This window comes from Manacus candei, unplaced genomic scaffold, assembly GCF_025592945.1.
Source record: "Manacus candei isolate 608988 ecotype Guabito, Panama unplaced genomic scaffold, ASM2559294v1 h1tg000035l, whole genome shotgun sequence".
Classification (NCBI taxonomy): domain Eukaryota; kingdom Metazoa; phylum Chordata; class Aves; order Passeriformes; family Pipridae; genus Manacus; species Manacus candei.
Window position 1 is genome coordinate 8,216,896 of NW_026138083.1, and position 26,655 is coordinate 8,243,550.

Sequence of the window (26,655 nt, forward strand, 5' to 3'; positions counted from 1 at the left end):
CAACGACCAATGGGAGCCGGGAGAGGCCGGCGCGCGGCGGCCGTGGAAACGGGACGGCGGCGGGGCTGGGCGGGTGAGCGGGGCCGGCACGGCGAGGAGGCAGCGGGGCTGGCACAGCAGGGATGGAGCGGGGCTGGCACAGCAGGGATGGAGCGGGGCTGGCACAGCAGGGATGGAGCGGGGCTGGCACGGCGGGGAGGCAGCGGGGCTGGCACGGCGGGGAGGCAGCGGGGCTGGCACGGCGGGGAGGCAGCGGGGCTGGCACAGCAGGGATGGAGGGGAGCGGGGGACCAGGCTGGGCCGGGAGGGGACGGAAAGCGGGGCTTGGCCGCCCTGTGGCGGGAGCCGGGCGCGCTGGGGATGCCGCTAGGACCGTGCGTCTCCCGCCAGGGATGCGGTCCCAGGAGGCTGAAACAGAGCACAGCGTGCCTTGGTCCAGGTGTGCCAAGAGCAGGCGGGGCCTTGAGGGAAAACCTATCAGCTCCCTCGGGTCAGGTAAAGGTCTGATCCACCCGTAGTTGGTGAGTGGATGTCAAGAGGATGGAGCCAGGCTCTTCTCGGTGGTGTACCACCTGAACATGAGGAAGAACAACTTTGCCCGTGCGGGTGATCGAGCACAGATTGCCCAGAGAGGCTGTGGAGTCTCCCTCACAGTACTCATCTCAAGTTTTGTTCACAGTTCTGCAACAGGAGAATGAGTTGGAAGTAGGATGTTGCCCCTTTTCAGTGTGAAAATCATGCAAATATTAATGACAAATAACAGTTTAAAGAATCCAATGTTCTCTCTTAAGAGAAAAAAACGAGGACAAGAGATCATGTTAAAAGACTGTATTTCTCAGTGCATTCTTCTGTTTAGGAAAATTATTATCTGCCTTTTTATTTTTCTATTTTAAAGATTGCTGTTGAGAAAAATGACAGCTGGCTCTGTCTCAGTTCCTCAGGTCATACCACTTCGAATCCCTCTTCCAGGGAAGGCTAAACATGAAATAGACACAAATACTCTCGTAGAAATAAAATCAGGTACGAATAAGAGTCTTTATTTCTGTGGTCATTTGACTTGTTTAGCCTCTATACTTTTCTTCACGTTTGATTATGATTTTTATGAGTGTGCATTTCATTAAGGAACTTACAGAATTAACCAACAGCTTTTGATGCGCCAAATATACTTGCGTGTAATTTTATGCATTCAAGTAATATTACCAACATACAGGTTATATGTGTTAGCAGTCTTAATTGCTTCCAAGGTCGAAGTTTTAAGCTGTTACATTTTGCTTTGACTGCAAAACCAGTGCTTAAAAATATCATGTGCCAGGCTCACCCCCAATGTTTTCCTTACGTGTTTTAAAATGTCACCTTTCACCATGGCAGAAAATATCTTTTCTGTCACTGGAATGGATAAGCTGCTGTAATGTTTTCATACAAAACCAATGCCCAGCTACTTTGATATAAGAAATGTTGCTCATAATGAAATTGTGTCTATTGAGTAACAGATATTTCATGGCAGAAAGAGTTTTGTTCCCAAATATTCAGTCATTTATGGAACTGCTCTATTTTGTTTATGTGACAAAAATCAAGCACAGTAGTGAGTACTCTGGAGTGTAGAGCTTGTTTTTCCAAGGTTGAATACAGTTTGAATAATTACTTTCTCTGTTTCAGATACACCTGAAGTCTCTATTTATTACACTTTAGATGGAAGTAAACCAGAACTCATTAGAAAACCTGGCTATGGAGAGTGTAACACTTTTAAGTATAAGAGTCCTATCATATTACCAGTTGGGAAAATAGTGGTCAAGGCACTAGCAGTTACAAAGTAAGTAACTTATTTATTTTAGTCCTGTTTTGGCAAGGGACAGATATCTCAGTCATAGCTTGTAGCCATGTTGTTTAAGGCACTCCATGAGAAATGCCCCTTTCCACAGCCAGTTTGCAATTGAAATGATCTTTAGGAATTGCATTGACATTGCATTCTCATAATACTATTTATCCACCAAGTGTTTGTGTGGTTGAATTATCTCTCTGATGTTTATCTCCTGGGCTGTGGGTGTGGGCCAATGATCCATAGAGGCTGTGGGCGAGAAGCTAACACTTAGAGCTCATCTTTTTGAGTGTGGTCATCAGAAACACCAGAGGAACCAGTATGGTGTTTTCTGGGGTCATCCAGTGTTTCAATGGATTTATAGAGGCTGGTCTTTCCAGGAACTTGCTTAGTTTCTCCCAAAGGAGTACAGAATGCCAAACCTCACAGCTTAAGTACAATGTTGGGTAAGGTGAAAATACAATACATAGAAAGAAAACTGGATTTTGCTGCACAGCCACTGACTTTGTCCAAACTAACTTCATACTTAGAGACAGAGAGAGGACACATAAATTCTCTGTCTGGACTGTGTTGCATTATCTTTTATTTCCAACAGAGCAGAAACTCCCACTCCACTTGGAGATTTGTGCTTGCTGTTCCCTGTTGTTAGCACCTGCAGGTAGCCTTCATTTGTGTTTGTGCTGGAATATAACAGCATTATATTCCCTGTGCAGGGACATGCAAAACCTAGGCCTATGTGTATTTTCTTTTTATCACTACCTAGATTAACACTTGTTTCCAGTATGTTTTTATCCTGAGTGGTTTGCACATTTACAGCAATTTCAATGATACTGTTGTAATTTAACATGTATTAGTGAATTGAAGATTTTTTATTACCTAAATATTGCCCAGGATTATACTTATCAACTGAAGTAGTAACTGGCAACCTTGGAAAAGATGTTCAACCAGATGAGCCATGTTCATCAGTGGCTTGTTGCTGCACATGGGTTTGTGAACATTGATTTTCAGGGACTGCAGGAAGAGTACAGTCGTAACAAAGGTGTTTCTGGTAGAGTACAAGCAACCAAACATCCTTTTTTCTGTTGAAGATGATGACAAGAATTTTCTAAAAGATATAGCCGCACGGGTAAGTTTTAGCAATTGTAACCCCTTATGTGAATATAAAATATTATATATATGTTACTTAGAGATTAAACTGTCTATACTATTAATATATTTATTTTCTCTGTCTGCCCATCTTTGCTGCTTTGGTCCTTTTTGTAATATTAAAATTTCGAGGGGACACTTTTTTTCCCCAGTGGTATTTTATGAACAATTCACATCAAATGTTTTAAAAATACATTTATAATAGGAGTTTTTCAAATGCTTGCATTGAAAATAAATAGCTTAAATATGTAGCAAGAGAGGTTTTGAGCAAAAGCAAAAATTTCGTCTGGAATTCAAATGGAATTACCTTTTAGAATAAGGAAGGTGGAATGTTTACTACAAAATCAAGGAAGAATGGACTGAAAGTGGAAATCAAGCCCGCCTGGGGTGAAATACCCCAAGACTTTCAAGGTATAGTATTACCTCATAAAACTGAGATAGTCTTCTGTTTTAGCAGAAAATAGTGTAACCTTTTCCTCTTGTATCAGATAGGTAATTTTAAAACCATCTCAGAGGACAAAACATCCTCTGCTCAACACTGCAAATAGAGCAAAACTTACCTTCCATACATTTCACATTACTTCTTAAAAACTTATTAAAATGTCATTAATTTCTCAGCGACATGACAAGGCCCAAGTCTGTATTTCTCTTTGTGCCAGAAAATGCTGTTAAATTGGTGGGATTACAAATCCTTTACAGAGTTCTTTACTATGTTTGTGCAGTAAGATTCCAAAATAAATACACAAAGCACAAATTAGAGTTTAACCCAGATTTTCGCAGTAGATAAAGTCTGTTATTCCATGGCAATGGCAATGGGACTATTTAAGAGCAGGGAATTGTACTACTGTTTACTCATTAATTTACTTTTAGGAGCTGGAGTTTTTCTGAGCATGAAGGAAGGAATAAAACTGTAAATAAAGAAAAATACAAAAGTAGGCTTTTTCAGAGAGACATGATTTTTCTTCTAGTTCAGTTTCCTGTAATTTCGTGCAGCTTATTTGAACCCAAAATCTGGATGTCAGATACATTTTTAATATGCTTAGAGAGAGTATGTAATATTCATGTTAAGATATATATTAGCTGCATGAAGTGAATGACAGTGGAATAACAGAATTGTAATTTTAATCTTGGAAACAGAAAGAAAGACTTCTCATAGATCCCTGCAAGGACCACAGCTCCTTGCCAGTCATTTGGAAACAACAGAGTACAGAGAAGAATCTGTCTCAGCACCACCAACAGAATCATTACAGGTAAGCAAAGGGGTGCTGAAGAAAACTGTATAAGACTGTCATCAGGACAGAGGTCTAAAAAAATGAAGATATGAAGATTTGTGATTTCTCAGATCTCTCAGCCTTTGTCTGTATTTTACAGTCCTGATTTAAATTTAATGGTAATGACATACTAGAATAGGAATGCCCAAAGCACTTTACAGTTATCAGTATAGACAAAACCAGGCAAAGAAAATTGACATTCCTACTAATTCTTTTCTGCTATGTTACTGAATGTGCAATTAGCAAATACCTACTGCTGTATGTTGTCAAGTTAATATTCGAAACTCAATATCCAGTAGTGCTGTCATGAAAAGTAAATAGCAAGAGATTGATTTATTTTTATTGGAAGAAGCTCTGGGTCCTTAAGGCAGCTAATGGGGGAATCGAGTACAGTTGATGCTCCTTAAAGCAGTGCATTTCAGTGCACTGTTTCCTGTTGCTTCAAATAGCATCTTCAGCTGATTTTGCTACTTTTATATGCATTTTGCAAATATTTGCTTCTAAGGGCTAAAGAAGTAACTTCATTTCAGTTTGCAAGTTCTTCTGCAGTGACAAACCAGAAAAGCTTAGCAAGCACACAAGTGTCAAGGATCCAGAGGGAAACAGATTTCCTTAAGTAAGTGACTTCTCCTTTTAACATATTTGTCCTTCGGAAAGTGTCTGAACCTTTTGCAAGCAAGTTGGTAATACTGTGGGCCTCTATAAACATTAGGAAAGCAAAGACAGACACTGGCTCATAACTGAATAATATAATCTAGGTAAGGCCTTCTCTTAAATGTCGTTTTATTTACATTTTACCATACACAATTATCAACTGTCTTATCATCTCTTAAAAAAAATTTCTAAGACCTGTAGAGTCAGAGGATAAACTGTCTTTTCAAATTATACTACAGCCTTACTGCTGCAGGTGAAAACTGCTCACTGGAGTAGTCTCACAGAATAGTAATGCTTATCAGTATTGGAAGGGTTCTGTGATTTACATCAGTGGTTCCCCATGCTGCAGCAGTGAGGCCTGATACAGACTGCATGTCAGGAGACCTGTTTACCTCACATGTTTACCTCCTCATGGTGAGGAAGAAAGTATGAAATTCCATAGCAGCCAGAGAGCTTTCTACTCTGCAAAGCTGTTTAGAATTCAGAACTTCATATCATGAATGCTGGGGTATGGTCTGGTAGACCACCACAGCTTGGAAACCACAACTGAGAAATCTGTGGCCTAAGTCTTGTCACAACAAGTTCCAGATTATTAATTATTATGCAGCAGTGCAATACTAAAACAAGCTCAGCTAGTTTGGTCTTATTTTCAGATGTGCACACTGTTCTGCACCTCGCCTGTCTAATCCGTTGGCTCACTTCTGTCAGAAATGTGGATCTCCTATCCCACCTGTGCCGGTACATCGCTTCCCACTCCCTGAAGGAAGGCAGGTCAGCAAAATGTCGTAACAATCAACACATCGTCTTTGGAGTAAACAACATCCTCTGCAAGTTACACACTCAGTGCTGGCAAACCTGTTACTTAGTCGCACTTTCATTTGGAAGTTCTGTTCTAATTGTTTTGTTCTGCTCAATACCTTTAGCAGTAGAGCTGATGAAACTCTCAAATGATGAGCAAAATTAACCATAGATTTCTTCAAGTGCCATGTTTTTTAATAGGGAAAACAATGAAAAAGTAAATTGTGTTTTATTTGCCTGTGTCGAATATGTGTTTTATTCCAATGCTAACTAGTGCAGTTAGTTAGCTAATAACTAGTGCTTATGTCATAGCTTTAGAAGATCGATCTAATATTCCTGAAACCTTAAACAGTGGCATGTGTGGGCATATGTAAGAGCACCAAGTTTTTGCAGTGGTGCCTGTAACTGTCTTCCCTAAGCCCCTCCCAGGAGATAATAACCTGATCTAACAAGTCAATGGTGTGTCTCCTTTCCTATATCATCAGAAAGATATCTTGTCTGGGGCAATGCTGTAGTTTTAAGTAATGACTGAGAAGATTCACTGCCTGTTTAGATTAGATTCATAATTCATCATCATCATGGCTAGGCTTCGCGAACGAAAATTTAGGAGATTCATAATTAGGAGGATTTCAATTACCTGTACATATTTTATAGTAGCATTTTAATTTTACTGAAAATTAACTTAGTACCTTTTCAGCATTGTCTTTCCAGATGTGTTCATATTTTCTCAATAGCCTTTGATCTTTAGGGATCAATATCAGCATCAGTTGTTGTCAGTTTCTTTGTTTCAAGTGACTTTGCTGCTGATGTAGACTCCAGATAGGAAAATACTGAAATCTCATTATAACTTTAATGATTTCATTGAGGTCCTTAACATGCTGTGTTGTGGCTTTTTCTTCAGATGGCACCATGTCTTGAATGCAGACATTCTGTGCCAATGAATACACCCACTTGCATTGTATGTGAGTCACCAATAGCTCCACAGCTGCAGCCCCAAAACAACACCTGCATAAAGGTAATTGAGAACAAATGTAACATAAAAGTGATTTAACTCCTGGCATGCATTCTTCTAACAAATTACTTCATTAGAAATATTTTGATCCAACTTGGCTTTGTATAATTATATTATGAGAGCTTTAAGAGTTAGTAGGATTAAAAGCACCTAGAATAGAACTAAGGATTAAAAGTGAACAACATAAGCTCAGGAATGCATGCTGAAGAGCACATGATGTAGCAGTGGAGTGTGGAGCGATGACTCGCATGTTAGGTTAGCAGTTGGACTTGATGATCTTAAAGGTCTTCTCCCACCTAAATGATTCTATGATTCTGTGCCTCTATGGGTGGCATCGTAGTGGTGTCTGCTGTAGGCCCCCTCACCAGGAAAAAACAGTGGATGAGGCCTTCTGGAGACAGGTAGAAGTAGGTTCACATTTACAAGCCCTGGTCCTCATGGGAGATTTTAGGCACCCGATATCTACTGGACAAACAACAAAGCAGAGCATAAGCAATCCAGCACTTCCTGGAAAATATCAAAGATAACTCCCTGGCACAAGTGGTTGAGAAGCCAGAGAAGAAGGGTGCTCTGCTGGACGTTATACTTAGAAGGAAAGAAGGCCTTCTTGGAGATGTGAAGGTCGAAGACAGCCTTGGCTGTAGTGACCACAAAACAGGAGTTCAGGACCCTGAGAGGAAAGAGCAGAGACAAAAGCAAGATCACAGCCCTGGAATTCAGGAGAATGGACTTTGGCCTCTTCAGGAATCTGCTTGAAAAAGTCCCATGGGATAAGGCCTTGCAGAAAGAGGAGTCCAAGAAAAGTAGTGATGATTTAAGGTGATTCAAGGATCACCTCCTCCAAGGTCAAGAGGAGTCCGTCCTTATGAGCTGGAAGACAGGCAGAAGTGCCAGCAGCCTTGCATGGATAAACAAGGAGTTCCTGTCAAAACTCAGATATATAAGAAGGAAATATACAGAAGGTGGAAGCAGGGACAGGTAACCTGGGAGGAATATGCAGAGGCATTGTTAGGAAAGCCAAAGCCCCTAGGAACTGTGTTGCCAGCAGGTCAAGGGAGGTGATCCTTCCCCACTACTCAGCTGTGGTGAGCCTGTATCTGGAGTACTGTGTCCAGTTCTGGGCTCCCCAGTACAAGAGAGACATGGACATAATGGAGAGAGTCCAGTGAAGGTCCACAGAGATGATTAAGGGACTGGAGCGTCTAAAGGAAAGACTGAGAAAGCAGAGACTGCTTAGCTTAGAGAAAAGAAGGCTCAGAGGCAATCTCATCAATGTATATAAATACCTGAAGGTAGGGTGCAAGAAGATCATAGAATCATAGAATCAGCTGGGTTGGAAGGGACCTCTGAGATCATCAAGTCCAATGGTCCACTACCACTGTGGTTACTAGACCATGGCACTAAGTGCCACATCCAGTCTCATCTTAAAAGCCTCCGGGGACAGAGAATCCACCACTTCCCTGGGCAGCCCATTCCAATGCCTGATTACCCTCTCTGTAAAGAATTTCTTCCTAATATCTAACCTAAACCTCCCCTGGCAGAGCTTAAGACCATGCTCTCTTGTCTTACTGATAGCTGCCTGGGAGAAGAGACCAACCCCCACCTGGCTACAACCTCCTTTCAGGTAGTTGTAGAGAATGATGAGGTCTCCTCTGAGCCTCCTCTTCTCCAGGCTGAATAACCCCAGCTTCCTCAGCCTCTCCTCATAGGACTTGTGCTGCAGTCCCTTCACCAACCTTGTTGCTCTTCTCTGGACCTGCTCCAGCACCTCAATATCCTTCCTGAACTGAGGGACCCAGAAGAGAACACAGTACTCGAGCTGTGGCCTCACCAGAACTGAGTACAGGGGAAGAATCACTTCCCTGGACCTGTTTGCCACACTGTTCGTGATACAGGCCAGGATGCCATTGGCCTTCTTGGCCACCTGGGCACACCGCTGGCTCATGTTCAGCTTCCTGTCAATCCAAACTCCCAGATCCCTCTCTGCCTGGCTGCTGTCCAGCCACTCTGTGCCCAGCCTGTAGTGCTGCATGAGGTTGTTGTGGCCAAAGTGGAGGAAGATAAACCCAGGCTCTTTTCGGTAGTGCCCAGTAACAGGACCAGAGGTAATGGGCACAAACTGAAACACAGAAGGTTCCATCTGAACATCAGGAAACACTTTTTTACTGTGATGGTGACTGAGCACCTGCACAGGTTGCCCAGAGAGGTTGTAGATTCTCCATCCTTAGAGATATTCGAAAGCCATCTGAACATGGCCCTGGGCAAGCAGCTCTAGGTGGCCCTTCTAGAGGGCAGAGCAGAGGGATTGGACCAGGTGACCTCCAGAGGTCCCTTCCAACCTCAGCCATTCAGTGGGATTCTGTGATAATAGCAAGCAAACATTTTTGGAAGGAGAAGGATGATGAAAGAAAATTACTATCTGGAGACTAATCAGATAACAAAGGAGATTCATAATGTGAGGCAGTTACCAGCTTGATGTCTGTATTGGGCCTGGCTGAAATGGAGTTCATTTTTCGCACAGCAGCTCTCACAGTGCTGTGCTTTGCACAGGCAACTAGAAAGGTGTCCATAACACACTGGTGTTTTGGCTACTGCTGAGCAGTGCTGGCAAGCACCAGCACTATCTCTCCAACATCTCCAGTAGGCTGGGGGTGGGCAAAATCTTGGGAGCCAACATAGTCAGGACAGCTGACTCAAACTGACCAAAGGGAAATTCCATGCCATATGGCATCAGCTCAGATATAAAAGCTAAGAAAGAGGAGAAGGAAGGGTAGGGTGGGCATTCATTATTTACAATATTTGCCTTGCAGATCAACCTCTATGCATGCTGAAGCCCTGCTTCCCAGGAAGTGGCTAGACATCACTTGCTGATGGAAAACAGAAAATCTCTGAGTTTTTAACTTTGCTTGTGCACGCATGACCTTCACTTTTGCTTTAGTAAACTGCCTTTATCTCGACTGATGAGTTTTTTTCCATCTTATTTTCTTCCCCTGTCCTGCTGAGGGGAGTGATAGAGTGGCCTGGTGGGCACCTGGCATCCAACCAAGGTCAATCCATCACAGTCCTTTTTGGTGCCCTATGTGGGGCATGAGGAATTTGAGATAAGGATAGTAATTGGAAGAGGTAACAGACAAAATATGAACTGCACAGTGTTAGAGAGTGGAATGATCATGGAGAATTTCTCGTGTTGTAATTGTGGTGAAAGGAAGAGGGGTGGATTGTGTGTAAATCTTCCACTTTCATTCAGTATTGTGATGTTATTTTGACTTTTAAGAATTATCATTAAAATCCACATTAATATGTGATTGACAGAGATACTTTGTTTTCATGGCAAGGTTTTGGTAGCAAGGTGGGGGGGCTATAGGGGGGCTTCTCTGAGAAGCTGCTGGAAGCTTTCCCTTTGTCCAATGAAGCCAATGTCAGCTGGTTCCAAGAGGGACCCACTGCTGGCCAAGGCTGAATCAATAAGCAACAGAGGGAGGGCCTCTGGGATAACATATTTAAAGGGGGGGGGGGAAGTTATTGCACAGAAGCAAATTGCAGCCAGAGATGAGAGAAGTGAGAAGTGAGAGAAGTGAGAAGTGAGAGAAACAACTATGCATACACCAAGATCAGTGAAGAAGGATGGAGAGGAGGTGCTCCAGGCACAGGAGCTGAGATTATCCTGCAGCCCTTGGTGAAGACCATGGTGAGGCAGGCAGTCCCCCTGCAGCCCAGAGAGGTTCATGGGGAAGCAGCTCATGGAGGACCCCACACTGGACCAGATGGATGCCTAAAGGCAGATGTGCCCCCATGGTAAGCCCACACTGGAGCAGGCTCCTGGCAGGACCTGTGGCCCCATGAATAGATCTGGAGCAGGTTTGCTGGCAGGACTTGTGACTCCATGGGGGACCCATGCTGGAGTAGCCTGTTTCTGAAGGACTGCAGCTCATGGAAAGGGACCCGTACTGGAGCAGTTAATGAAGAACTGTAGTCTGTGGAAGGACTCATGTTGGAGACGTTCATGGAGAACTCTCTTCCCTGGGAAGGACCCAATGCTGAAGCAGGGGAAGACTGCGAGGAGTCTTCCCCCTGAGAAGGAAGGAAGGTTACTGACTAACCCCCATTCCCCATTTCCCTGTGCTCTTGAGGAGGGCAGGAGGTAGAGAATCAGGAGAAAAGTTAAGCCTCAGAAGGAGTGAGCAGTGGGGTTAAGATTTGGGTTTATTTCTCATTATCCTACTGTGATTTGATTGGTAATAAATTCAGTTAATTTCCCCAAGCTGAGTTCTTTTTTCCCATAACAGTAATCAGTTATCAGTGCCCTTATCTCAATTCATGAGCTTTTCATTATATTTTCTCTTCCCTGTCCATCTGAGGAGGGGAGTGGTAGAGCGGCTTTGGTGGGCACCTGGCCTCCAGCCAGGGTCAACCCACCAAAGGTAGTTTATAGCCACTGGCCCAAATGGAATGTTTTATGGTAGACCTGATGTAGGTGCAAAGGCAGACCTGAACTATTTGGTGGCAACAATCAAAATAGCAGTGTCATTATTCTTAGCCCTGGTAGAAACTCAGTTGTTAATAGTGACTGTGCTAAGACCTTTTAAGGATATTTTAAGGCACCTAATGATATGATGGTATTGTATTATTAACAGTTATTATATTATTAATAATTTTCCTTGCAGGTACTGGACTGTCTGTTTTTCGTGAGTGTAGTGACTAAGCAAACTGACACTAGTATATACAAATATCTGGAGCTATTGATACTGGATCTCCTGAGGAAACTATGCCATAGTTTTAAAAAATTAGTCACCAAGATACACAGATTTGTGATGACCAGGCAATATGGCCTAACTAAAGTGTGAAACCTACAGCACAAAGTTTAAGTATCTCTTCTATCTGCAGGGCTGAATAACCACAGCACTTTGTAAGATCAAGTCCTCTTGTTCTTTTCGTTGTTTACAGTTTTGTCAGGTGTGTGGCACAAGAAATCCTCTTCACCATAAACACTGTGCAACTTGTGAAAGCAAACTGCCTGAAATACAGACGGTAAGGCTTCTTGCATCAATGAAATGAAAGCATAACATTCTTTATCTTTGGAAAACTGAAGGTATATCCCTGTGTCCCTATATCACAAGGACAGAGATTTCCTCCCCCATGTCATATTCAAGCCCAGTACTGCCACAGATGCTCCATCACAAACGTCCAGCTAAACAGAAGTGTATCATGTACCTTCAAGTTTCTCCCATGGAAGTCAGGATTATGAATGCCATTGAGAAAGCTCAAAAGGCTCTTAGAAAATGGGTAGTCTTGACTCCAAGGAAGTCTTGTTTTTGTTCAGATTATTTTCAATTGCAATAGAAAAGTTGAGTATATACATGAGGAAGATCATTCACACTGATTTCAATTATTTTCTGAAAACAAAATATGCTTTTACATTATTTTTCTTATCTCCACTTTTACATTATTTTTCTTATCTCCATTTGCTGCCTCTTCTATGTGCATACAGCTAGTATGCTTGTATTTGGCTGTGACTCTGCACTGAGGTGAGAAAAGCGGTAGTAAATGTTACTTATGGTAACTTATGGTACATTTCACTTCTCCACGTTGTGATAAATACAGAAATGAGAGAAAAATAATGATTCGCAAGTTAAAATCTGATTATAATGGCTAACATCCTGAGTTCTAAAACTGTTGCTAGAGGCAAAAGTCTCTTGTGTAGCCACTGGAGTGTCATTTCAAAGTGAATTTCAGTAGGATTCTGTACTTACCTAAGACAAATATATGTTTAGCTGCTTCACTGAATGTAGACATGTAGATATGTAATATGTAGCTGCATGTGTAAGTTAGGCATATGGAGCATTCATGTCTTGTAACAGCTAAGAGAGAAAGTTAATTGCTTACTAAGAATTATTAATAGTAATCAGAAATTTTACTAATAATATAGATTAATTAGTGATAAACATTAGTAATTTCTAAATAATTAATAATAGTAATTCTGATATTATTATGAATGGTTATTAAATAATATAGATTTAGAAGACATTTAGATTTGTGCCTTCGTAAATTTTATCTTCCAATTAAGCCCTTAAATTACTTAGTTTCAGTTGAAATACAGGCCACAGATGAAAATAGGGCTATTTCATGTTTGCTTACTTGCTGTTGTGTAATACAAATAATTTTCCTCGGGTTGTATTCCTTATCCGTATTCCTGACTTGCAGAGAAGATAAACTGCATAAGCCTTGAAGCCAAACCTTACAAAGCAGCTTTAAGTCCTATTTGTCCTAACTGGGATCTATACTAAACCTCTAGCAGTTTCAGATGAAAAACCCGTTTTATTTGCTTACCCTTATAATTTGATTGTAGTAGAAAAACAAAGTAATATATAACTTGCATATAAGGTAAAAGAGTGCAAAAAGAATATTTATACAGCAAATTCCAAACTGTGAGAAAACTCCCTGCCTTAACACATTCTTCCTGCCATACTCCAGGTACGAAGAAAAATAGCTGTTGTGTGTTGGATTTGAAAACATAAGATTATCAGCAGAGAACCCTCACTCTTAATTTCAACTGTACTTACACATGGGGCTGATCAATAATAAATACATAGTGTAAAAGGATGCCATTGATAAGGTTTTTATTTTTTGGTACTAGTTCTGCTAAAAATATTTTTAAATTAGTTAATGCCACATTTTACCATGGTTTTGTAATGAAAAAAATTACAGGTTAGATCCAAGCCACTCTGTTGCTCATTTTAAGTTGCAGTAATTCTTAGTTGCAATAATTCTTTTAGGCTGCATATTACTTTATGTTATCAGAGTAGCTTGCTTTCATCTTTCCCCTTATTAGGCTTGTGAGCTTTTCTTCATAAGCAGCATTTTCTCCCTAATGCTTGTTTTGCTTTATTAGCCCATGTTTGGAGGAGACACCCCCCTACCTTACCACAGCCAGCTAAGGAAGACAGTTTTGTGCTCAAAATGGCACCGTGTTAACTAGTGTGATGCCTGTTTCTGTGACTGGTGTGGAGCCAAGGGATGTGCACTTGATGCTTGTGTGTACAAATCTGATTTCACTTATCTGTGACCTGCAGCAATTTCAAGCTTCTCTTTGCAAAATTCTTGTCAGCTAGTAGACAGATTATTATTATCAAGATACTTGCTTAGAGCACATAGGATTATGTATGGAAAAATGAAAATCTTAGATGACATCCTGACCCCACATCAGTCAGTGACTTAAGGTTTTAGAACTTAACAAATTACCATGGGTCAAGAGCATCGCTCATTACATCAGCTGAGATGCAATAGCCCTGTACTCAGCCACAGTAACTTATCCATCAAAGGTTAAAGTATAGGCTAACCTAATGCAAGTTTTCCCATAACTGCACTGTGCTATAATCACCTATACGGGCAATTACAGATATGAGATGATGCATGCAATCATTTTGGCTGAAGACCTCATTAACTTGGGTAAAGACAAGTACTTAACTGCTGCTCAATAGAGCTTGTGCAAACAATTTCCCCTTCTATAGTGTGTCAATCTAAGAACACACTCAAGGAGAATTTATTTTCTGTTAGATGAGTGCACATAAAATTTGAAACACTATCCTATATCCAATAACCATTGCTCCTGTACTGTACCAGGGAATGCGGGGGGTGGGAGTGGTGATAGAATTGAACTGGAAAGAATTGCAGTCAGTATTCAGTGTCAGAGCACCAGACTAGTAATTACAGGGCTTTGTCAAATAAAATAAGTAATTTTGAAAGTATATGTTTAAACTGAACGTACCATAATGCTAGATCTGTCTGAAAAAATGTTTGCCTTCATGGTATAGTGCTGAAATATCTGAAGATTTACTGTGTTGCAACTGCCTGTGTAGTAGCAATCTGGTATCCTGATTAATATTCCTAATCTAACAGCTTTAGGGAGTGGTACTTTACTTCCTTTTAATTCATTCCTCTGCTCTTATCATTCCTGAACCATGCATCATATGCTTCTCTAGTGACAAGTGTTGCATTGAACTTTCCAGCCTGGACCTCCTCCATCCTACTTTGCTTGTTTCAAGTGTGGTACAAGCAACCAGCCATACGCTCGCTTTTGCGTGTCCTGTGGTGTTTACATAGAGCCCCCATCAAGGCGAGGCTCTCCAAAAGGCAGTCTTATGGATCCTGGGGACTCACTGGGATCTTCTGAAATAAGACACACAGTATTACAAAGCCAGGTTTCAAAACAACTGAAAGGCTGGTCCATTGCGGGTATAGATTGGCACAGCTCCATTCATTTCCTTAAGACAATGTTGTGGTCTTTGAACATGAGGGCAAAACTGAGGATACGTTTGTTCTGCTTTCTGCTGAAGAGCAGTGTTAGCCCAAGGCCTTAATCCAACCTCATCCTAAATAGCAAGTGAGAAACAATCAGCTTTTCAAAACACTTAGCTCTAAGCTTATTCTATTAGTTTTGAATTATTTGTGGCATGCTGATACAAGATATTCCTTCATACAAAGGTAACGGTGTTTTTAAAACTCTGTTTTAAGAAAGACCACAATATTTAGCAAGACCAGCTTTTGCCCTACAAAAGCATACAAGTCTTCTGGCAATTCTGAAGAATTTTGACTTTGCTTGAATATTTGTGATAAGTTGCATTGTTCTTACAGACTGGTAATTAAAATCAAGAATTGTTAGTGATTCTTCCTGCTAGCTTTTTCATTCCTTTACAATTTTATGTACTGTTCTAGTTAAGTTATGCTTGTAAGCCATTTAATTATATCTAATTATATTACTTAGACTTTCCCTTCAACCCCCCAGGCTAAACAATTACAAGCTCAATTTGCCTGGCAACCTCATCCTGTTTCCATGACCAAATCAAGGCCAGAACTAACAGAAAGAGAAGATAAAGGAACCCAAACCATAGGACTTTTTTACCCGTCCAGCAAACAGTTGGAAAAGAAAGAACTTGAGCTGATTTCACAAAAAGAAAAGCTGGAAAAGATGAGTGATCATAAGCCTCTCCTGACAGCCATTAGTCCTGGAAAAGGTTAGAAGTTCTGATTTTATGTTTTCTAAACAATGTATGACCTTGTTCTTTCTTGAAAATATTATAGTCTATGGAATGTGGCATCAGTACAACACTGATTTAGATCTTTACAAGTCTTTCTTCCCACCATTTACAGTGACTTGTAAATGCAGCGCCTTACAATTCAATCACTGATCTCCATCAATAGCTAAAAGAGAACTGTCAGCTATATCAAAATTGTGGTTACTGACCCCTGTGCAGCCTTACTAATTTGGTAGTAGTTTGATTTCCTCAGATCCCACACAGGGGCAGACAACCTGCATTTGAATTGGAAACCACTGAACAGCCACCCCATCTCCCAGCACCCTCCGATGTGAATTTCAGTTAGACCTGGCACCTGCAGGGAGTATCAATTAACAAAACTGAGGGGATCATAGCTCTTGAAAATATGATGAAGCTTGTCTACATGAAGAACTTCTTTGGGGTGATGTTGTGGAGGATATTTTAGAAGTTTTGGAAGCAAAGAAAACCTAACTAGATGAAGGGATTCTTAACAGGATTACAAAAAATAGGGTTGGTAGAAACCTTGAGAGCTCTTGTAGACCCCTTCTTCCAGCCCCTCAAGGGTATCAGTACATCTACATCACTCATTGAAGAGTCTGTCCACTCACAGACTGCTGTATCAGTACTGCAGACAACTTTGTTTCACAGTGAGTTTTGTGGTCAGTTTGTTGTTTGTGGAATGACTTGACTGCTGTCATTAAATGCTCATAATTTTTAGAGGTTTTCGTTTCACTATGCTGGGAAATCTTCAACTTAAGCTTTCTTGATCACAAACCCTTGAAGACAGTCCATCAGTATTAATTAGGCATCTAACAAATGGCCCAACTGCAAAGTTGTCTTTAATCTCACCGGGCAGTCCAGCTGTGCAATCCATAGGACAAGTTAATTTAAAATCATTACGGCATCAAAGCATTGTTTGGAGGAGCAGTTACTTTTTCAGATCCTCTTTCTCATCTCTAGCTCTTCTACAATTAGACATTTAACCTCTCAGGCTGCTATCGGAATTAATTAATTAATTGGAATGGGTAGAAAAGGTTGCTAATTAATGTTAGAAATTCCTCTTTTAAGTCTGTGTATCTGTATCCACATGCACTCTTACTTTTAAAATAATCACTAAGAAAATCTGTGTTCCTACTCCCTTGTTCTGAAATGTGGCATATTCTCTTAGACATCACTCTAGGAAATACAACACTTGACTCAGCATGTCAGGAAGCATAATTTCATCAGAGATAATAAAGGATTGGCCCATAACAGTCTCAAGAGAAGACTAACACTAACGTTTGTATAACTCTATCAGAAGTACAGCTCTTGACTTGTGAGTGAGAACTGCTGTCACTGGGAAAGGTTGGGAAGAAATTCTGCACTGCTTTTTGAATTCTGTTAATCCATTTAGCAGAGGTAACTTTGTTGAAGTTGCACTGTGTAATGTATTCTCCATTAGACCCGGCCAAGGACTGAGGAACACATTTCATTCCATAAATCAATAAACATCTCTTACAGTCAGTTCATGCTATTCCTTTCCTTGATGCTGAGCTGTGTACATGGCTTGAAACTATCTGTATCAACAAGACTGTACACTATCACCCAGGAAAATCTTGTTTATATATGCCAAATATGACCATTATTTCTTCAAATAAAATACTATCAGACATTTGATATTAAAGCTTTTAAATACAAGTGACTAAATAAGATGTGTGGGGGTTATTATTTCTTGACCATATCAGCCATTAACTAACCTTCTTTCCTTTTGTGAAGATTAAAAAAATTACAGAGCAGTTAAGAGAGGGGGAAACGACAGCAGTATCAAATCACTAATCCTCTGGTGTGTACTCTCTTTCTTTTTTTGCTGTACTTTCAGTCTGTTATGAACAGGAGCCAAAACATTTACCAGGTAAACTTTACAAAGAAGTAAAGTTTAGAACATTAAATCAGTGTGATGTAGGTGTAATCAACTATTGGCAGCATGGATTCAAGTATTCCATCAGTGCTGCCAAAAACTCCATTGACTTATAATAAAACCATGCAAGAATATGTTTCTAATCATCTGGATTTTTTGAAATAATATCTGGGGATCTAGTTATGAACCAATTTATTGCAAATATTACTGACTTCTGTGGATAGATTGCTCATCAAGTAGTAGTCTAGTTTAGATTTTTTAATTAATACTTCCTATTTGTATTAGTTTTTGTTTGTGAGACCATGGCAGGGAAAAATTTATGTTGTTCTGTGGATCCTTCTTTTTATATTCCTTTAAAGCTGCTTAACAAATAAGACTTGCTGTTTTAGTTTGACACACCAGTTCGATCTTGAAAGTGTCTTCCAAGCACAGAAGTCTGTGTGCACTTGCCTTCTCTTGTAAAAGTCAGAGCAGCACTTTCTTTCTGGCTTGGTTTCTTTACACTGTTTGGGGCTTCACTTAACTTGAAGGAAAGGATAAGGTCAGAACAGCTTCACTGTGTAAGTTAAATGAGGTTACCAAGCCTACACAATTTATTTACAATGAAATTAATCATGCTGTGTACTTTACATAAGTATGCTAAAAAATGAAAATAAGCCAGATCCTGATAACAATCAGTTAAGAATAAGAACAAGTCCTTTTGTTTCTTTCCCTGATGAAGAGAGAATGTAGCTCCCAAAATGCTTGGACAGGAGGTACAAAAAACTCTAAATGGCTTAAGTTGAGTTTTTAATCCAGGCGCATTCAGCCTCTCAAATTTCATGCCTTCTATCCACATAAAGGAATGCTGACTCTCTCCCAGAGATTCTGACAGGCAAAAGAGCAGGAATGCTTAAGCTTTTAATAAGCTCTCACATATATAATTGAAAGGAATTTATTTGGAAAATAACTTACACAGACCAGAATGCTGTATATGCTAAGTTTCTGTGTCTGCAGTTTTCAGATTTGGCTTATTGTTACCTGTCAGTTGTTCCAAATCAACTAAAAACCGGTTCAATAATACACGGTTGCTTAATTGTAATATTTTACTTTTTTCTTTTCTTATGATCTGGATTAGTGTGAGATTCTACCTTCACATTGGACTAGTTTTGACTCCCAAGGAACATCCAAGATATAATTTTGTTGTGAATAAAGGTGCCCTAAGGATGAATTATAACCTATGAATAAGATAATGTTTCACCTGGGTTTTTTTAGGGTGTACCTTCTGTCTCATTTTCTTGATTAGATGAACTTTCTACCAAAAAAATTCAAATTTTTTTTGTATCTCGGTGAAACTATGCTATCTTTTAAATCTTCCATCACTTAACTAGAAGAAATGTTAATCACATTTTAAGGATTTTTCTCCTGCTTAACTCTCTCTGATCAGGTTACTGGAGAAAACAGCTGGATCATGTCTGTGCTCACCTTAGAAGCTATGCTCAGAACAACCTTGAATTCAGAGCACTGATTGGAGAACCTCGAATGGGAAAGGTAGGAAGGAGGTTGTGAGTAATATCTTCCTATGAAGGATCATGAAAAGATTATTGTAGCTGCTAGATAAACTCTGGAAAAATAAATGTCTCCCTTTTCTTTAGATGTTGACCTGTTTGTGTATGTAATTTGTCTTGTTTTGTTGTTCTATTTTTTTCTCAGTCTTCTATTGAAGATTTTTTTCTCCTTTCTTTCCTATTGTTAATTCTATTCTTCTTTTACCTAACAGCTGTAAGGAAAGTGAGAAAGCTCTTGCTCAGTTGTTTTATAGTACCCCACAGAAGGCAATCAAGAAAAAGAAGAGATCAATGGCATCTATATAGTTGCTCAGTTAAATAAGCCCTGCTAGAAATGGGATTTCAGTGATGTGCTCGCCTCTGCTCCAGGCTGATAGCAGCAGACAGCAGCTATTCTCTTTGGCTATATAGTCTACTTTTAGTGTGAACTATACCAGTTACAGGAAGAGAATAGTGCTTTTCTTACTGGAGAGGTAGTCTTCAGGATGTCACCAAACTGCATTAAAATGATTAAAGGGGTGACAGCAAGAAGGTGCAAACTGGAAATTCTTCCCACAGAGTCCTAGAAGATAGGGCTGGTATGAGTGAGAGAACATTTGGCCTCTGACTTGAGGGAGGATCAACTGTCTAAACTGTTCCCGACTGATATTTCTCTTGAGGCTTTTCAAACTTACCAACAATGGAGATTTTGCAATTGGCCCACACAGTCCTTTTTTGCACTCAGCTATTGTTGCTATTCAGCTGCAGTACTGTATTGCTTTCTTTGGTAGCTGCATCCTCTCACATTGCCACAAGTGGTTGTGCCGGCAGCACATTGCTGGAAGCAAAGTCCTGTGAACAGGATCAGTGACTGCCCTAGGCTAAAAACAGCTCTGAAGGTAAAAAGGGGCAGCAGTGTTAGTACAAAGTAAGCTGGCAGTGAGCAGCTGGAGGTGGGATGCAGGCAGAAGTGGGTTTGGGAACTCCTTGAACTGGCATAATTACTGAGAAGTGTCTGATCTCAATCTCCCCTGTTACAATTTAAGCTCAGTATTTCTTAGCCTGTCCTAACTGAAGTGACACACCAGTACATCCCCTCTCCCCCAATTTTAGCACATAGAAGCAACTACAGAAAGGCTCATGAATACTGGTCAGAAAGGTAATTGTCATTTGTCAAGTAACACTTTGGGGAGGGATTAGACTCCAGTAGATACTCTGCACCTGAATCTATATCCACTGAGACCTACTGTCCACCAGTATGTTCAGAAGCTGTAGTACAACTATAACTAGAATATCTGCTTAATAGAATTGGAGTATAGGTCCACTGCAACTTGTTTCCTTTGCTAGAGGATTCAAAAGGATAGGCCTGAAAAATATAAAATTGCCTAGAGAAAGCTATTCCTGCTGCTTCTTGACCTGTTGTCATTCTATTGTCCTGAAACCACTGCCCCCAAAAGTAATGGTTCAAAGCAGATGTTAACTAGCTAGGTTTAATGCCACTTTTTCAGTTTTTCATTTGGATTAGAAATATAATAAATAACCTTATCTCAAAATTTTCAACCAGCTGCAATATAAGTTTGTGAGCTTCATTTCACTTCTTTATAATCCTCCTTGCACTCATTTTTGTATGACTTTGATAGACTTGTTGCCAGTAGTACTGTCTGAATGAATTGATATACAAAGTTGCTCACATTTTAATACACACTGTGCTTCCACAAACTGGCGTTTCTAGAGCAGTAACCAATTCTCCTGGAGTTGGGAGTCCCAAAAATGACACAGCCTTCCATGCAGCTGCAAAATCTTGGTGGAGAATGACTGAACTATCATGAAATTTAGCCTCATTACACCTTTTGGATTCACTTGGCATTTCAGTTACTCTGAATTGCTCAAAAGACACCTACCCCTTTCTCAGTTACATGGGAAGTGTTGGTTACAGTATCACAAGCAGGCAAAGGCCATGTGTGATTTTGTGTATTGGCTGCATAAGAAACATCAGCATCAAGACTTATTCCTAAAACTCTTTCTGTGTATTTTTTTTGTAAGAGGTACTAATGGCTGCTCTTTCCTTCTAGATTAATTCTGCTACCATCTGTGAGGATGACTATGAAGTCACTATTACACTGAATTATGTTCTTGCTATTAACAAGGTCAGTTCAGGGGATGAGGCCTGTTGATAGGCAGCTGGCATAAAGCTGTCACTAGACAGCAAGCGTAACGCTGATACATTTTAAATTTGGGTCTAAACAAGAAATTCTTTTATTCAGAGCGTGTTAACATATCACTTTAGAGAAAAAAATCTTTTTCTTTCTCTGTTGGAGCTGGATGAACAGGTATCTTTATCTGATTAAGCCAGACTTCATGGTTATGTTGCTATCATCTTGCATTTCGTTAGTTGCTATTAACATTCTTCTTTCAGCTGATGTTGTTTGATGATTCTAGCTTTTGATGGTGAGCTTTTGATCTTAGATCCTGCTTCTCTTCAGCCTGCAAACTGTGCTCTTAAGAAACAAGTTTAGTAATTTTCAGTAGTTTGGAGATAATGTTTGTCGGAGCTCCTGTTAACTGTATTCAGAATCTGGAATCCCTATCTCCAGAATTACCTTGTTCCAAAATCCACCCTCATTTCCAGCATTTCAAAGATGAAAATCTACTGTTTCAAAAATCTGAAATTCAGATTATATCTCTTTTGTAGAAACTTAGCAGCTTACCTTGTGATGTGGGGCCTGAAAAGGTATATCACATCATTTCAGAACTGAGGAGTTAATCAAATCTCTCAAGTGTCATTTGGATAAGAATCTTCATTTCTTTAAGTCAGGTTGTATCACCTTTTTTTTCCTAAATCAAAACAAATTTTAGAAAAAATTGCTACATTATATTGCCTCAAAATTCAATGTTCAATTACATATGATAATGTCTTGTGGTAATTTGACACTGATATTAAAAGCCTATGTATTTTCCTATATGCAAACAGAACTGTTTTGTGCCACAGCAAGCTTATAACAGCATTACATGATAATCTTATTAACTGCCTGCATTTGATGATTCTACAGGATATTCATACTAATAAACCAGTGAAGTTCAGCAGTCATTACCTGAATACTGTAACAGAAGTCAGAAACGGACAGGATAGGAATCAGACCAGTTTTGGTGAGATTTTTTTTTCCCCTGTCTTTACAATAGACCATAAATATAGCAGTCAGGAATAAAGAAGTAAAGCTTGGAAGCTTAGACACTGAGGTGGGTAAACTACTATATTGGGATATTCTGTACATGCTTAACTTGATCTTGAAGTTTCAAAATGTATCCAAGTTGAGATTTAAGTAACATACAGACTCTCTCAAAAATTCTTAGGAATCCTTCATCCCTAGAGAGCAGCTGAGACCAGTTAACTGCAGCCATAGCTCATAGCAGTTTTTTTATTATAGCGATAAAACTTTAGATGTTTCCCATATTCTTTTACAATAGGAGCCATAAATATCAATATGATCTCTGCTTGTGAGCTGTGCCATGGACTTCAGCTGGGGCATATTTGGCAAAGATAAGAAATGATGAAATACATTAATTCTAGACCTGGTTTTCACAGATGATGTTAACTTGCATCTCCCATTGGTGTCAGTAAGAGCTCAGCATTTTAGGCATCTCATATTGGATTTAGATTTTCATTAAATCAACTAGTTGTAAAGTCAGCATTAGAATTCAGAAATTGCTATAGAATCATTTGACATGCTTCAATTCCCATATAGGTTTCATCCACTTTGTGCTTCCAATCTGAGACTTGGCAAGAGGCGGCCATGGCGCTGGGAGCTGGTTTTTTGGAGTGTTAATAATGTGACTGTGATTCCAGGCACTTGGATCCTCACAAATGATCCTCACATGCTGCATAATTTCCTTCTCAACCCTCCTGCACATTGGATAGATTATGTCTCTTAAAAATAATGGCCATACATATCTACTGATGATCCTCTAGTCTTGTTCTTAAGTATTTGGAAATCAGACTGCTTTGAAAAATTATAAGGTTTTTGGACAAAACAATTCATGAATCTGAGTCAAAACTGTTGAATAGCTGCAACTAGTTAGAAAAGAAACCACCACCCCAAACTCCACATTTCACTGAATCTTCATTTCAAAATAGCAAGTTTTTCAGACTGCCTGAGTATAAAACTTTTGTTAAAACCACTATGATCTGCAACAAATATTTCATCACTTTCTCGTGTGGAAAACTGATAAATATTGCTTTAATTGGGGATAAATTATTTCCAGACCTCTCCCACAAGTTCTAGTTAGGATACTGACTTTGCTTTGAATTAACACTTGTTTTCCTTTCTGGTAGGCAAAGATGATTGTAATCTTTTCCATTCAAGAGGCAAAATAAAGAGAACAAAGTCAAGAACACTTACAGGACAAGAAGATAAGCTCTCTGTAAGTATCTTCTGCAAATACAAGAAAAAGTATTTATGGAGCAGCACTAACATGAAGGAGGGCATTTAAGGGTTAAAATATGCCCCTTGACTGGGGCGGGGCATAAAAGTCCAGCTTAATATAAAACCTGAACATTGGTAACTGACATTTATTACAGAACTGAAAATAACTATGTTTTTTTCCTACTAATAGCTTAATTAGATTGTTTCTCTCATTATTGAACCCGTTGTATTTTCCCAAATCTTCGTTCACGAAGCCCAGCCATGATGGTGATGATGTACTTTAGGCCAAAACACTGTTGGAGACTGATTCTGTTATAGGTTTTCTTCAGAAGCAGTATCAGATGAAGACACTGTCATCTTCCCTTGACTTTACTATGTTTGACTCCACTGATGTACTGTGCTGGAACTACTGTTGGCACAGTATGTCTATGAACTAGGCGGGAGAAGATGATCTACCTAACAAGCTTTTAAGTCAACTCCATTTTCCCATTAAGCTGAGATGTCAGCATAATTGAGGCCTAGTTTAATTCCAGAAGCAAGGCTTCACTTCCACTAGAGACCAAACTTCCTGAAAGAACGGCCTACTAAACCGATTGTCAGTTTCAAAAGGGAAATGTACATTAATCTAAGCTTGGAACAGTTAGCTATCCCAACAGGTGGGAGAAGATACATAGCTCTGTGATATGAGAAGAACGAGCTGGAAGCCTGGGAAGAAATTAAAGGCTTTACATTTTATTGTTTGTTGTTTTAAGATTTAGTAAACTAACTTCTGTGAGAAAAAACATACGCATTTTTTAAATAAAATACTTTCACAAATTCTGGAAGCTTCAAATTTTAATCCTAAATATAGCACTTTTACTGGGCTGAGCAGATCTTTATACAGCCCTGGAGAGCTGCATTGATGTAAACCTAATATTTTTCAGACACATTTGCTGAATCAAAACCTCAATAGTGAGGTATTAGCCTGGGTTACCGAACACTTGCTGATATTGAAAAAGACATTCCCGAAGAAGAGTCATGGATTAGCAATAATGAGGCTCAGATACATTGCATTCAAGCCACTGTGTGCATTTTTCACCTTTACTCAAAGGCAGGATATGGCCTAGTTTTCACTATGTGAAATGTTACTGTCTGTGTCTCCACAGCCAGAATCCAGACAACTACTGGATGAACTGGGTCCAAATGGAAAAGGAAGAATCACCTTTATAGAACAATTGCTCAGTGAAGTAAGTTATTGCTTGCTGAAGTTTCCCTTTTCAATTCTTTGACCATTTACTGACAGAATATAAGCCTGGTATGCAACTTTAGCTTTATGCCTAGGAGGCAACAGTCTCGTAATAGTCTTCAGATTAAAAGAGCATTTTCGAGAAGATGCAACCTATTTTACATTTATATATGTTCTCCCCAAATTTCTAGGGTGCATAAGGCATTCTTCTCTGTTTGTCAAGGCCAAGCAGAAAGTTTTATAGTTTAGGGTTAAGTCCTCTCTATAGGAAAAAAGCGAGCATAACCTCTAAGTTTTTGCTGTGTGGTAGGGTAAGGTGCACCCTGACTGTGGAATCTGATTTGACTGCTATTAAATACATTACTCTGACCTTGAGCTAGGAGATGACAAACATTTTCAGAAGAAACATGAAGAAGCAAAGCAACACAATTTTAACATTTCTCTGTCTTGAGCATAAAGCCCACTTGCCAACTTGAATTGGCATAATATTAAAACAACATGGAAGTTGAAGAATCTGTATGGTTTTTAACAGCTCACCTTCCCTCTGCTGTGCATTCTAGGGAGCTGACCCAAACTGCATCAGCGACGAGGATCAACCTGCTCTCACAGTTGCTGTCCTTAACAAGCACACAGAAGCAATCTCCCTCCTTGTGCAGAAAGGTGCCGACATAGACCAGCAGTCAGGACTGTGAGTGAGCGCTGATTCTCTGCCTTGGGTATTTTGAAGTTTTACCAAAAAAAAGCACACATGCTCCAATTTTAGAACTAACCTCCCACCCCTCCTTTGACACAAATATGTAGTTGAGGAGCTCCTTTCAAGGACAGTATCCACAGTTTTTCTTTCAGCTGGCAGTTTTGAAGACTTCTCATAACTGCTGTTACAAAAGCTGCTGTTCTATTCAGTTCCTTCCCCCATCCATTTAATATGATAAACCTCACTAAAGCCCACCACACTTCTAGCGTATTCTGTATCCTATTAATTTTCCTTAGTTTTATATGCTAAGACGTGTACTGGGATAGTTTCCTTTGGTAATAAGTACATTGTTCTTTCCTCCTATGCAGGCACAACAACACAGCTCTCCATGAGGCAGTTCTGCTTGGATTGGAGGGACAGGAGAGCATCCGAGTCCTGTTACGGTATGTACTGTAGCTGGGCTTCTAGCTCAGCTGCAGGCTACCCACAGCCTGCCTGCACAGACCTAATTGGCACTACTGAAGGGCCAGAGCCTGTCCAAGGCTCAGTGGTCTTATCACTGTCCCTGCAGGAAGTGCAGAAATTCTGAAGTTACTCCGCATCAACATTTACCTACAAGCCACTTCACAAAGTCCAGTAACTTGAAATGAATTTAAGTATTTGAAACCAATTTGTTCTTTATTTACAGCTGCAATGCAAACATACAAAAGAAGAACGCAGAAGGGCAATCAGCATATGATTTGGCTGTTACAACTGGAAATAATGAGGTTATTTCATTGTTCCAAGTAAGGTTGGACAGAGAACAGTGAACAAACTTATGAAACTCAGGAGCATTGGTGTCGTCAACGTGTTACTACAACAACCTTTTTCCCAAAATAGAGCTGGAGGTTCCTTGACTTTGGGAGCATGTAATCATGTGTGTTCAGTTCTGTCACAAAATTCACAACCCTGTACAATCAGATTGGGCCCTGTAACAGTCAAATATTTTCTCCAAGATTCCCCCCATTCCTTTCCAGCAGGTCAGAGCAGTTTCTGACTGACTTCACTCTGTTTTGCAAATTTCTTTTCCTTTCCAAACTTGTGCAAGGAAAGGGACAAACCAAACCTTCCCAGGCACAAATAAATTTGAATGTCTTTGAAAT

At 39.9% G+C, this 26,655-nt stretch overlaps 2 protein-coding genes across 11 annotated transcripts in view; one reads left to right on the top strand and one right to left on the bottom strand.

The window, feature by feature from the left end:
* KAT14 (lysine acetyltransferase 14) overlaps positions 1-26,655 on the bottom strand; it is a 151,636-nt gene that overhangs the window by 102,158 nt on the left and 22,823 nt on the right. The gene's annotated exons all lie outside the window — the stretch shown is intronic.
* On the top strand, positions 7-26,620 carry DZANK1 (double zinc ribbon and ankyrin repeat domains 1). Its single transcript, XM_051792678.1, is given in 20 exon segments — positions 7-73; positions 896-1,020; positions 1,657-1,810; positions 2,825-2,942; positions 3,277-3,373; positions 4,100-4,212; positions 4,764-4,849; positions 5,541-5,658; positions 6,587-6,700; positions 11,642-11,725; positions 15,480-15,708; positions 19,074-19,177; positions 21,246-21,320; positions 22,224-22,320; positions 23,504-23,592; positions 24,740-24,820; positions 25,380-25,507; positions 25,882-25,956; positions 26,202-26,293; positions 26,296-26,620. Coding segments are annotated over 19 exon segments (2,217 nt in total). The 5' UTR covers positions 7-73; positions 896-911; the 3' UTR covers positions 26,550-26,620.